The 13,202-nt window shown below is 43.2% G+C and overlaps 1 protein-coding gene across 3 annotated transcripts in view; it reads right to left on the bottom strand.

Moving 5' to 3' along the window:
- The window catches only part of SLC24A4 (solute carrier family 24 member 4), a 170,311-nt gene that overhangs the window by 42,226 nt on the left and 114,883 nt on the right, over window positions 1–13,202 (bottom strand). For all 3 annotated transcript variants that reach the window (XM_088464303.1, XM_088464302.1, XM_088464304.1), the window contains 3 exons: window positions 9,309–9,412; window positions 4,735–4,809; window positions 1,422–1,447 (listed from right to left, as the gene is read on the bottom strand). In XM_088464303.1, coding sequence (XP_088320429.1) covers window positions 1,422–1,447; window positions 4,735–4,809; window positions 9,309–9,412 — 205 coding nt within the window. The remainder of the gene's footprint in view (window positions 1–1,421; window positions 1,448–4,734; window positions 4,810–9,308; window positions 9,413–13,202) is intronic.

A 13,202-nucleotide genomic window follows, 5' to 3' on the forward strand; every position in this document is an offset into this window, starting at 1 on the left:
TGCATGAAGTGAATTCTTACTTGTATCAACAAAAAGGTTTTAAGTAGTATCATGTTGGGTGGATGTGAGTTATATGTGAGTAGGACAGAATAGCATGTGGGGGGATCTGAGTTGTATGTAAGGAGGTCAGAATAGCATGTGAGGGGATCTGAGTAGTATGTTAGGAGGCCAGAACTGCATGTGGAGGGATGTGAGTTGTATGTTAGGAGGTCAGAATAGCATGTGAGGGGATCTAATATGCTGCGCTATATAAGCAACTGTTAATAAATAAATAATAAATCTGAGTTGTATGTGTGGAGGTCAGAATAGCGTGTGGGGGGTTCTAAGTGGCACAGAGGTGAGTTTTGAGGGCTTGTGGAGGCATTTTATGGCAAGTGAAGATCTCATGTGGAGCGAATGCGAAATAACTGGAAGGTCTGAGTGGCATGTGTTAAAATATTGGAGTACGTGAGGGGCATGTGTTAAAATATTGGAGTAAGTGAGGGGCATGTGGTAAAATATTGGAGTAAGTGAGGGGCATGTGGTAAAATATTGGAATAAGTGAGGGGCATGTGGTAAAATATTGGAGTAAGTGAGGGGCATGTGGTAAAATTTTGGAGTAAGTAAGGGGCATGTGGTAAAAGTTTGGAGTAAGTGAGGGGCATTTGGTAAAATATTGGAGTAAGTGAGGGGCATGTGTTAAATTTTGGAGTAAGTGAGGGGCATGTGGTAAAATATTGGAGTAAGTGAGGGACATGTGGTAAAATATTGGAGTAAGTGAGGGGCATGTGGTAAAATATTGGAGTAAGTGAGGGGCATGTGGTAAAATATTGGAGTAAGTGAGGGGCATGTGGTAAAATATTGGAGTAAGTGAGGGGCATGTGGTAAAATATTGGAGTAAGTGAGGGGTATGTGGTAAAATATTGGAGCAAGTGAGGGACATGTGGTAAAATTTTGGAGTAAGTGATGGGCATGTGGTAAAATATTGGAGTAAGTGAGGGGCATGTGGTAAAATATTGGAGTAAGTGAGGGACATGTGGTAAAATTTTGGAGTAAGTGATGGGCATGTGGTAAAATATTGGAGTAAGTGAGGGGCATGTGGTAAAATATTGGAATAAGTGAGGGGCGTGTGGTAAAAAATTGGAGTAAGTGAGGGACATGTGGTAAAATAACCTTGTTCCGTTACAGCCCTCTTTAGTCGCAAATGGAGAAGCAACTGAAATGCTTATGACGCTGTATCGCTCGTACTTGCGTACACTCGCTTGGTTCTGCAGCATGCCCAATACGAAGAGACGTGAATCGGGCGCACACTATATGTGAACCCAGGAGGTGGTTAATTCCCATACTAGCACCAATAAATCACATTATTTATGTTTATGCAGATATATGGTGTGCTCCATGTAACAAAGACATTTAGAAGAGAGTACAGATTGCAGACTTACCAAACTATAACTTCATCATAAATAAACTGAAAAAGATAAAAAAAAAAAAAGAGTACATACATTAAAATATGAAACAAATACTAATTGTTACATAAATGTTGACATAAAAGGGAATTTGTAGCCAGATTTTCAAACTTTTGTAAATGTTTATTGTTATTCTGTATTATTTTTCTGATGTTTTATAGCTAAAAAGGATAATAGAGTCATACTGGGGATCTCTACCAGCAGGCCAGGTTTATCAGATGTCCAAAGAACCTTATTTGTGAGAAGTATTGGATATGCAGCGACAAACCACCTGGGTTTTGTACTGATGTGCCTATGAAGTCTGCCCAGTACACATGAGTAAATTAGAAGTGATCCTATACCTCAATCTACAGAGGCCCTGTGCAAAAGTGTAATCGACACATCAAAGTCCAATGTCCGCCCTGTCTCTAGGACCTTCCCTTTCATCATATACAGCTTTTACCATTTTCTCTTAAACCACTGTTTCAGCCTCATTTATTACTTAAATGAATCAGGACAAGAATGGAACACCTGGACCATCTTTACTGTCACGTTTGTGTTTTCAAAGCATTGCCTTACATTGAATGAAGTGCACCTAGAAACGCGTTTCTTCACCAGCTAAAAAAATGCAAACTGCGTCTCAATAAAGGTATAGCAGACAACCAGATTTCTACCAGCTCAGGATTCAGTGGTGTAAAGGTTCAGGATGTGCAGCTCCAGGCCACCTTAGACCCATGAGTATTGCACACCCTGAGCTGGCAGAAATCTGGTTTTCTTCTATACCTTTATTGAGACGCCTTTTTAAGTTGCTGAAGAAGTGAGTTTCTAGGTGCTCTTCATCCAATGTAAGACAGAGCTTTCCGGCAATCTGGCAATGTTTTCTGAAAGAGGGCACAGCAGACTCTTGTTCTCTCCATGCAGACAGACTTACGCCTCAGGCACAGGCATGGGTTTGGCCCCGCTGCACACTAACTTGGATTATGAAAGTGACAGGTAACCAGTGTAGAGATTCGCAGAACCATGTAACCAATAGGGAGTGACAAGATGGGATATCTCGCAAAGGCATTTAGGACAGGTTGTAGCATGGAGAGCTGGGTTAGAGGCAAATAGAAGTAGATTGCAGTAGCCAATGCGGGAGATCTGGGCCGAATTCTGAGTCGCAGGCAATGCCGATGTTCATGGAGTTTAGCGATATTTTGCTATTCCGCATGCATAAAACCCCCTAAAAAGTCGAACTACGCACGCGACCCGACGGTGCTCTTACAAATTCGCAGTAGCGCTTCAGGCCACTCATGGAGTACTGTATAGGCAATGTACTGGCACTACTGGGCAGTGACTGGGAGGCATCAGGGGAGTGGCAAAAAAGGCTTCACGCAGATATAGCGTATTATGGGTGTGTTATGGGAGTGTCACAAGCGTGCGCTGAAAGCAGTTGCAGACAAAGACGCTAAACCTCTCACATAGGGGCCCATACTCAGACGGAGACACTGCAGCCGCCATAGTACTGGTGCAAGTTTCGATGGTGCAACCGATGTTGCGTCTTTACGGACCAGATGGTAATACAGCGTCTATAGATGCTACAAGTGGTTGTCTCAGCGCATGCACATTCATATGCACACTTGTACACCACAAAGTGGATTTGTATCGGCATTAGCGTGAAAGAGATGAAGCGAATACGGTAAAATGCGCTAAAGCTGCCTCGCAATGGTGTATCTATAATGGGTGCATGGTGGGTCTAGGGGACCCACACCGCACACCCTGCATCCATATATATTTATACTTACCTCTCTGCAGTCTCCGGCTGCAGCAAAAATCACAGGGAAAATGGCGGCACAGTAGGGATGTCCCCGGGAATAAGGCGTGGGCACCATTTTCCCGGAGACCAACCTATGCGCAGTAGATTTTGGCACTAAGCCAGAACTTACAGCGCTGCCAGAGAGGAGGGGGCCTGCATGGACACTGCACACGGGCCCCCTCCTCTTAAAATGCCCCCTGCTGCCGCTTCTGCATGCAACTCACAATCAGGCCCATTGGGAGAATGGATATGGGTTCTAGTACTATCCAGAGTGAAAGAGGGGCATATTCTGACAATGGTTTCCAAGGATGAGGTGACAGCACAAGGGGCAGGTTGTGTAAAGTGAAGCTGAGGGCAGATACACAGATGGCACTAGGGCAACAGACATGAAGGACTGGGGAGAGAGTCATTTCGTTCACTGCTGAGGGAGACTAGAATGGGTGTAGTGACACAAAATCCTAGTAACTTTGAGAACTCATATTGGTGTCAGCTATAACCAGTAAGGTGGTCCCTACTATCCACACTGCCACGTTCCCATCACCACAGGGCAGGAGACAGCTTAATGTCAGATGTGGACAACTCCCTACCACCGGCGATCACTATGTGTATTGTCCTCTCTTACAGGGAGGCCTAATCCAGGGGAAATAAATTGACATGAAGAACAGATGTTCCCTACAGACGTGGATGCAGCTATTTTATTCTCAGAAGTATTATTCAACAGAATGCAGCCTGGCGATTTACACTCTATGCTTAGATACTATTTAACAATCTGCCCGTTGAGTGCTGCCATATTTTCGTGAAAGTCTGTCCCCCATCCCACGTTACTGGCATGGACAAGTAAATTATCCGTGTTTGCATCTTCATGCCACAAATAACTGTTTCGTATGGTTTTTATTTTTTTTCTATCATACCACGTTATTAAAAATCTATACATAAAATCAGAGTACAGAGTTATTATGATCACAGAAAAACATATATTTGTTTTCTATATACTGTATATGGCACCCTAGTCAGGGGTGGAACAGGGCAACAACGGGCCCCGTAGGAAATTTTGGGTAAGGGACCGGTGATGCCCTCTAGCTTTCTGGACCCACATTTGAAAGAGGCCTCCTGCATCAGAGGGGGTGTGACTCCTTCACCTCTGGCCGATACACCCCTATAGTTCTGCCATTGATCATCATACCAACATCCAGAGATTACAGAAGTGATGTTAAGTCATTTATCCCCCTAACATATATGATCAGATGCCTCCTGCAAGATGTTCTAAAATCACTGAGTTTTGTACCAATATAATGGACTAAACACTATCTTGGACTTGCAGCAGAAGTTAGTAATATGTTTGGCTTCTCCTCGCTGCACATAAAATAACATGCATTTGTGTACGTTAAGGAAATAATTATTCATGAAAATCTGCTGTGGGTAATATTATGCGACAAAATATGGAACATACTGTGCGTGAGACATGTCCCTGAAATATCACTATGAATATGCAGCAAGAGATTAGACGTTACTTACGATAATTAGTGCTATTATTGCTAGAATGTAGTACATGGAGTCTCGGAACAAAGACCACCACGTCAGACGGACCACCTGCAGAGAGAGACCAGCCATAGTGTTATGTATTACCAGCCATATTGTTACATATTACCAGCCCACTGTAATGTAACCACAGTGCCATGAAATAGGTTCTATCTATCTATCTATCTATCTATCTATCTATCTATCTATCTATCTATCTATCTATCTATCTATCTGTCTATCTAATATATATCTAATATCTATCTATCTATTTATCTATCTAATATCTATCTATCCATCCATATAATATCTATCTATCTATCTATCTATCTATCTATCTATCTATCTATCTATCTATCTATCTATCTATCTATCTATCTATCATCTATCCATCTAATATCTATCCATCTAATATCTATCCATCTATCTATCTCATATCTATCCATCTATCTCATATCTATCTATCTATCTATCTATCTATCTATCTATCTATCTATCTATCTAATATCTATCTATCCATCTCATATCTATCCATCTCATATCTATCTATCTATCTATCTATCTATCTATCTATCTATCGCTGTCATATATATCTATATATCTATCTCATATCTATCTATCTCATATCTATCTAGATGAAAAAACACAACTACTATTATGGAATATTCAGAATGTGGCGTATGAATAATTCTTACCACCAGGAGTAACTTATTAAATAATGAAAATGCAGTATTAAAATTAAAATAGATATACTGGTGAACACTTAACACATCAATATTCCAAGAACATTTCAGTCATTCAGTCCTCTTGGGTACATTATGTCTTATAATATATAATGTATAATATATGGATCTAATAAACTGAAAGCATAAGGATCACAGGGTCGCTATCACCATGCCTCCTGGGTGGCGGAACCCAATCTAGTCACATTTTAGCCCAGCAGGTTGCTGTTTTGCTGCATAGTAATAAGTAGTTACTGGTTGGACAAGCTATACAGTAAATCTGCCCTAACCGAAACATGCCGACGTTCTATTTCTCCCCCCAGGGAGAAGCTTGGAGGGGAGATGGAGCTGGCCGCCAATGGGGGCAGGGACAGCTGTTTTATGTCATTAGGGCCCACCCCCTTACAAATTGCAGTGTATGAAGAGGGGTGTGACCAAAATGACGCAATTCTCATAGTATCGCATCATTTTGGCCCCACCCAGGGTCGGCACAACATCCATTCAGAGTCTCCGGGGTCTGGCACCGCACAGCTGCGGCGGTGGGAGTCCCCAACCTCCCGATTTAACAAATCGCGAGCCACTTCGACCCACGGGTGGAACAGCGGGACAGTAATGTGGTGCCCCTGTGCGACCGCTCAGGTCGAACACCCTTAGAGCCAGCCCTGGCCCCACCTCCTCCCCGTGGAGCAGCAAATTATGCTTCATGTCCTGACCAGGTCTCTAGGAAGTGGGCGGAATGTGGGAGGGCCACCTACCCGTTCGGAAGTCAAGGGGAGAAGCTGAAAATTCAGGTATCTCCCGGGTGTTCCAGGAGAATAGGTAAGTATGCCTTAGCAGCTTAGCCCCTTCGCTGCAGAGTGTTTTCTCACCCCTGTGCTGAGTCCATTTTCCGATGTTTGTGCTGGTCACATTCCAACATCAATATCACTGATTTTTTTTTTATGTAGTACTCACACATCTTAAACCTTTGTTTTTTCAGTAAACATTGGCCCGTATTCAATTTTAGCCAAGCCGCGTTAACTTAACGCGGCCCGGACTTAACGCCGACTTCGCCTGTTTTGTAGGCGTTAAAGTATCTCGCGCGTGCACGCTTTACCCCGTATTCAATTTGAAAGTACGCGTAAACAGCACCCGGCGATACTGTAACAAGCGGAAAGTACTGTCATTTTTGGGGAAATCAATCAGCCCCCAAATGATGCTCTGACATGGGGGTTCACTATAGTACCCCCCAATTTGCCTTGCTGAAGGTATTTGGTGTTTTTAAATGGGCTCAATAGCAGCTAAATAGCGTTTTTCAATACCTGATGCAGAATAGTATTTAGGAGTATTTTTTCCAGAAAATAACTTATCCCAGAAAATTTGGGGTACTTGAAAATGGGGGTCAGCATATTTAAAAGTTGCTAAAGTGAAGCTGAAAAATCAAGAAAAATCCACTTGGCGCAAACACCTGCAATCAAAAAAACACTTGGGGCATACTTGGGGACCCCCCCAGAGTCAAGTTCGCTAGTTTAAGTTAGTACCCCAACATTTTTTTTTCACCCCCTTTTTCAAAGTAAATTTTTGGGGTGTCCTTAAGTTTTTTTTTTTACACAGATTACCTTTGGGGGACTGTCTGAAGGCTGCATGGCAACGTTGCACCCCAAAACCCCAATTCTGCACTTTTTTCCGCCTCCCATTCATAGGCGAAACTTTTCCGCCTATTACATTGCATTGACTTTCCGCCTCTTTCAAATTGAATACGGGGTAAAACCAAAACAGGCAATAATGACGTCAATGGCGATAACTTAACGCAGATCCGGACTTAACGCTTCAAATTGAATACGGGCCATTGTATTTTGAATACCATTAACATTTTTTCTGTCTTAGGCCCGTATTCGATTAGCCGCGAAAAGCAGAGATCCGCGAAAAAGTATTGCTGACTGCTACTTTTCGCCTGTCGGAAATTTATCGCCGTATTCAATTCTCTCCGCTTTTCGTGTACACAGAAAGTCAATGCAATGTAATAGGCAAAAAAGATTCGCCTCTGAATAGTTGGAGAAAAGAAGTGCAAAATTTTTGTTTGGGGTGCAAAGGTGGGTTAACCACTCAGAACCCTTGGGGCAGCCCCCCCAAAGAACAACTGGGTCAAAAAAAATTCCTAAAAAAAACTTAACACCCCAAAAAAGTACTTTGAATTTGGGGCTGAAAAAGCACAAAGTGGGGGGACAAGTTCACAAACTAGTGAAATAAGGTTCTGTGGGTTTGCTTAGAAGGGGTCAAGTGTTTTGGGGATTGCAGGTGCATTTTTGGGGGTGAAATTTCATAGTATTTTAAAGTTCACTTTAGAGACAGTAAAATATGCTAGCACCCATTTTCACGTACCCCAAATTTGCCAGGACTACTTATTTTTACCAAAAAATTCTGCTTAATGCTATTTTTCACCACTTGTGCAAAGACGCTAATTAGAGGCAATTGTGCAAACTTTAGTACCCCAAACAGTTTTATTAGGGCTAATCGGGCACTATTACATTGATCCCCAATGTTTCTGCATCTTTTTGAGGGGTTCAGGCTGATTTTTCCGATTCTGACACCACTTGTCACCTGTTCTGACTTTGCGTGTCTCCGTTTTCGCGTCTTTTGAAATTGAATACGGCGAATAGTGAGGGTGCGCAGAATAAGTTTCTGCGGCTAAAATACGCGATGTAGGCAAAAAGTCCGGCAGGCAAAACTTCATCGCGGGTGTGAAACTAATTGAATACCGCCCTATGACGTCAAATAAAATTTAAGCAAGGTGTCTGAAAAAAAAGGTCAAGAATTTGAACGTAATTTCTTTCTTCGTTTTAAACACCACAAATAAATATTTTGCGGTTCTTCCTTCGGCATGAACCCCCCTTTTCAAAACAGAAAGAAGCAGGATTCTGGTGGAGGTTTTCACAAGAAAAAAAAGAAAATTTGCACTTAATAACGAGACTGCTTTTTTTATTTGTGGAAACTCCCGACGGGTGAATTTAATCGCTTACTACGTGGCACAGAAAACACGTAGGTGCTTGAAATGTGGGTGCCCTAGAATTTGTGGAAGCCAGGTAAGAGATCCCCCATCCCTGCACTCTATGATTTTTCTGTCGTGTAGGAGATATTGCCTGGTGATCACACGGATCTAGTAATTACCCTCATTCCAATTTTTATTTTTGCAGCAGCATTCACAATATATTACGGCAATCAATTCTGCCATGAAGGTAATATTTTTCCCAGCCACCCAGAGTCAGCCAATTTTTCCCAGCCCACCGCTTTCCTTCATCCTTTCGAAGCTTGCAAAGTTGAGATTCTCTGAGGGGCTGAGAGAGCCAATCAGAATACACCATGGGGTAGACGGGTCAGAGCAATCTAAAGAGGGACAAGCCCATAGCAACCAATCTAACCCCCCATTGCACGTCCATGTCTTCTGATAGACTCACTCAGAGAATTAGCAGCCTCCACCCCAGGCCTGGTGCAGATACTACTAGTGATGGACATGCAACTGCGCATGTGCAGTACTGTATACATAGCGTTAACGGGATATACATATCGTTCCCCTAATTATTGCCTTTAATTGATCCGCAAGTGCCGATCCCACATTGATTCGGATTATCAATACAGGAACTACAATTGTCCATCCCTACTAGGGTGCATGTCAATGCATTTTGGGGCGTGTCCATGCCCAGTAGGGAATGAGAGGACAACTTTATATGCTGTGCCGCCCGCTGAAAGGGGCGTGGTCATGTGTCTCAGTAGCATGATACTGTAACAACCTGACCTGGAGTCACTGCCCACTCCCTCATTCATCTCAGCGCAAGCGTATATATCATACAGGTAGATGAATAAGTGCCTTACCTGCCCAGCAAAAACTCCACATACACCGATTATACAGAGAATATTGAAAACAGCTGAACCGACAATGGTCCCAACACCTACATCACCGTGGGTGATAAAAACTCCTGAAAGACAAGACAGAGATGGTTACAGTCACCATTTATTTCATGTCTGGCCATCTGCATCGCACTGTGGCTGAGAACCGCACACGTAGCATCCTTCATCCATGCAATGGCTATAGCAGCTGATAACAGGGGACACTAGCTTGCTTCTTGCTATATAACAAGGTCATGCACAGTATCAGACTTCACTACTGTCAGAATTTGGGAATCTTTTATAAACTTTTTGTACATAAAGGCAGCAAGTACAGAATTTTAGTTTATAATAGACCTCAGCATGCAAGTTCCCCTCATATAAAAGTAACAGCAACAGGATACTAGAAGATACCCAAGATAGTATAATAATGCGGGAAAGCTATATTTCTGTACATAGCCCCCAATTTTGAAAAACTGGCGATTTGTAGGCGAGTTTCTGGCAAGTTTCATGTGGCCGTATGTAATAGGATGAGACTAGAGGCAAACTCTCTAGAAATCCGCCAGAATCACTCTCTATTGGAGACACGTTTCCGTCCCGATTTCTGTCATGTGCAACATAAAAGTTGTCAGATGTAATGGTCTGCGACTTGTAAACGCACAGGAAAATCAAGTGAAAATCTTGCACAATAAAAGAGGTTCCTTTGGCCGGGGAGGGGGTGTGTTCACACAGTATGTATTTTTATGCTTGTTTGTGTCCATTATCTGTATGTATGTATATACATGAGAGTGAAAATATGGATGGCACTCGGAGTCTAATATATCTATCCAGGCTGTCTATTTTTTATCTTTGGGTACCGGACACCTTTTCTATCTATCTATCTATCTATCTATCTATCTATCTATCTATCTATCTATCTATCTATCTATCTATCTATCTATATATAATATATATCTTTACAGCTGCTTAATACCCATTAGAGGGGTCCAGAAACAAATATCTTGATGGACCATGATTAATGAAATAATTTATTATTGGAGCAATAAAAAGTAGAAGATTTTCAATTATGTAGACTTTAATATTTTTATATTGAGGTCATCTTGATACAAGTACATCCACGCTGGCACTTGTAGTGTTAGAAGCTAGGGAAGACTATCGGTGGAGTGTCCATCGATGGTTACCATCGATGGGTCCATCTGTGATAATCGATAACACATGAGCCATCGATGGTTTGCACCACCTAAATGGCTGGGGGAATGCTGGGATGCGGGCCAATCAAAAATGGGGGTGGGGCTTAGCGCCCGCTGTGCCCGGAGCTAAGCTCTGTGATGTAAAGAGAAGAAAATAAACACATCGGGTTTCAATCATCCATCGATGGCAGATAACCATTGGTTCTCTGCCATCAATGATAAAACTAGTTACCATCGACCAACCACCATCAATGTTTTGAAAACATCGATGGTCATCCCTGCCACAAGCTCGCAATCTAATTGGTGCATCTATCATTAATTATTTCATTTGTATGGCCCAATTAACATAAAAATTATTTTGTATGCGTAATTTTACATGTTATTATGTTTATACATTACTGCCCACAATATTAAAAACCTCTTAATTATGGCTCAACAATATTTTAATTATGTTGGGACTCCTAAATTGAGTATTAAAAACTAATATATATTTTCAATGTGGCTCTTTTCTAAGTTCTGTCTGAACAGATAGCACAAAGTGCCTATAACTTCATACATGCCTACCCTCCCGGTTTTCGCGGGAGGCTCCCGATTTTTCGGGTAACCCCCCGCACCCCCGGAAGGGTAGGCATTTCTCCCGCATTCTGCCCACTTCCTAGTGAAGTGGGCAGAATTAGGAGGATACCCGCGGCAATCGCGGGTCTCCGTGAAGGGGGCGGGGCTTAAACTGTGATTCTACATGAATCACAGAATTTGGCCCCGCCCCCTATGTAAATCGTGCCCAATCGCGGCAATTTTACCGCGAGGGGGCGGAGCTTAATGACGCCAATCGTCACGCCCCGCCCCCGTCGGCCCCCTGCTGCTTCTCTTAATATTAAAGGTAGGCAACCCTGCCCATAGCTGGATCAATCTCTGGGCCTGATTCACCATGATGATGGTCGCCCATCGGGCTTGCGACCATCGGGCTTGCGACTAGACCCTTGTGGTAGGGTCTCGTGGCTGCAAGCCCCAGAGAGCTTCCGGCTCTAACAGAGCCGGAAGCTCTCCACTGACATCACTTGTGATGTCAGTGGGGCCGCCCCCACACGACAGTCGTTCTCATGGCAACGCCTCCGTTTGGGCAGCAGCCAACTAAAGGGGGCGTGCTGTCACTCAACATCGACAGCTCGCCCCCTTTGGTGCGAGACCCGGAGCGACGGAATGCCCGTCGCTATCCGGGTCTCGCACATGCGCACGATGGAGCATGCGCACTGGCCCACCATCGACCCGCTTGCGAGCGCATAGCGCTCGCGAGCGGGTCTGAATCAGGCCCTCTGTCCCCAGAGCCATTTTCTGAGGTGTGTTCAGTGAGTTTCTGCCGAGTTTGTCTTTTTTTATCTGCCAAAAATGCTGAAACTCGCCGTCTATTTGCGTACTACCCCACAAAAATCGCCTTCCATTATAACTGGCAAATTTCAGGCCAAAGTCTCCAGAATCTCGTAGCGCTTTCTGGCGACTTCAAGCTCATCAAAAAAAATGCACCTTATTACTAATGCTCCTTCCTGCCAGTAATACCCCTTTCACACTGCAAGCAATAACCCAGGTTACTGTGCGGTGTGAAAGAGCCAGGCTGAAATAAGCCGTGTCGAGCATTTCGAACCTGGTCACGAGAAGGGTTGAACACGTGTTGAACCCGGCTCGCAGTGCGGTATCAATGGGTAACCCGGGTCGATGCATAGAAAGAGACGGCGCTAGGAGATTAGCTCATTTCCAAGCCATGTCTCAACACATGATGTCATTGGATCATTGGGCGCAAGAACAAAGTACCGAGTGCGACCCGGCATACAGATGTGAAAGGGGCATGACACTATTAGAGCACAATGGCTCCAAATTTCTATTCTTATTCTACTTATTCCCAGCACGTGGCAGTCAGTGCACTTTTATTTCATATCTTACGCAGGATTCCTCAGCATGGTGTATGTATTATATATATATATATCATTACTGTGTTGTTATCACCATATATTCACATGTCAGCTTTGCATCTCCAAAAAAAATGTCTGAAGCTCTTTCATGCTTGCAGAAAAATTGTAGTTGCAATGAAGCTGTGATTCGCCATTGACGTCCAGCACTTGTCGCTACTACACGCACACGTGGGTAATAAAGTATAAAGGCTTATTCAGACAGGTGCTTTTTAAGCACATTGATCTGCATTATCTTGCATGTAATATTACTACATCCCATTTCACGCATGTTTGTTCTTTCCGGAATGTAACGCCAGGACGTGTGAGAATCTCTCGTGGGCTGCCCCTCGATATAAAGCTTTAGGACTGTGTCTGTGGCTAACTGAATATAGCACTAGCACTTCCCCGGCAGGAGCTCTCCTGTGCGGATAATCTGCATGGACATGCTTGCAGAAAGTTTTGGAAGTGGATAATGCATTATTCAGATATGCCTGGCTAATCTAAGATTATCCACATCGCTGACATAAATTATACATAACGTCTACATAATACATTATCTGTTTGCCTCAAATAAAGGGACACTTTATAAAACAGTAGTAAGCCATAAATCCTGCGTAAACTGCTCTTTTCACAGGATTATGGCAAAATTAAGTAAGCGTGCCATCTACCAATGCTCTCTTAGGCGTTCGAGAGAGCACTGACGTCCCCATAATTCTATTAGGGGACAGTGAATGGAGCTATTTAACAAG

Source organism: Taudactylus pleione, unplaced genomic scaffold, assembly GCF_031769625.1.
Source record: "Taudactylus pleione unplaced genomic scaffold, aTauple2 ptg001628l, whole genome shotgun sequence".
Classification (NCBI taxonomy): domain Eukaryota; kingdom Metazoa; phylum Chordata; class Amphibia; order Anura; family Myobatrachidae; genus Taudactylus; species Taudactylus pleione.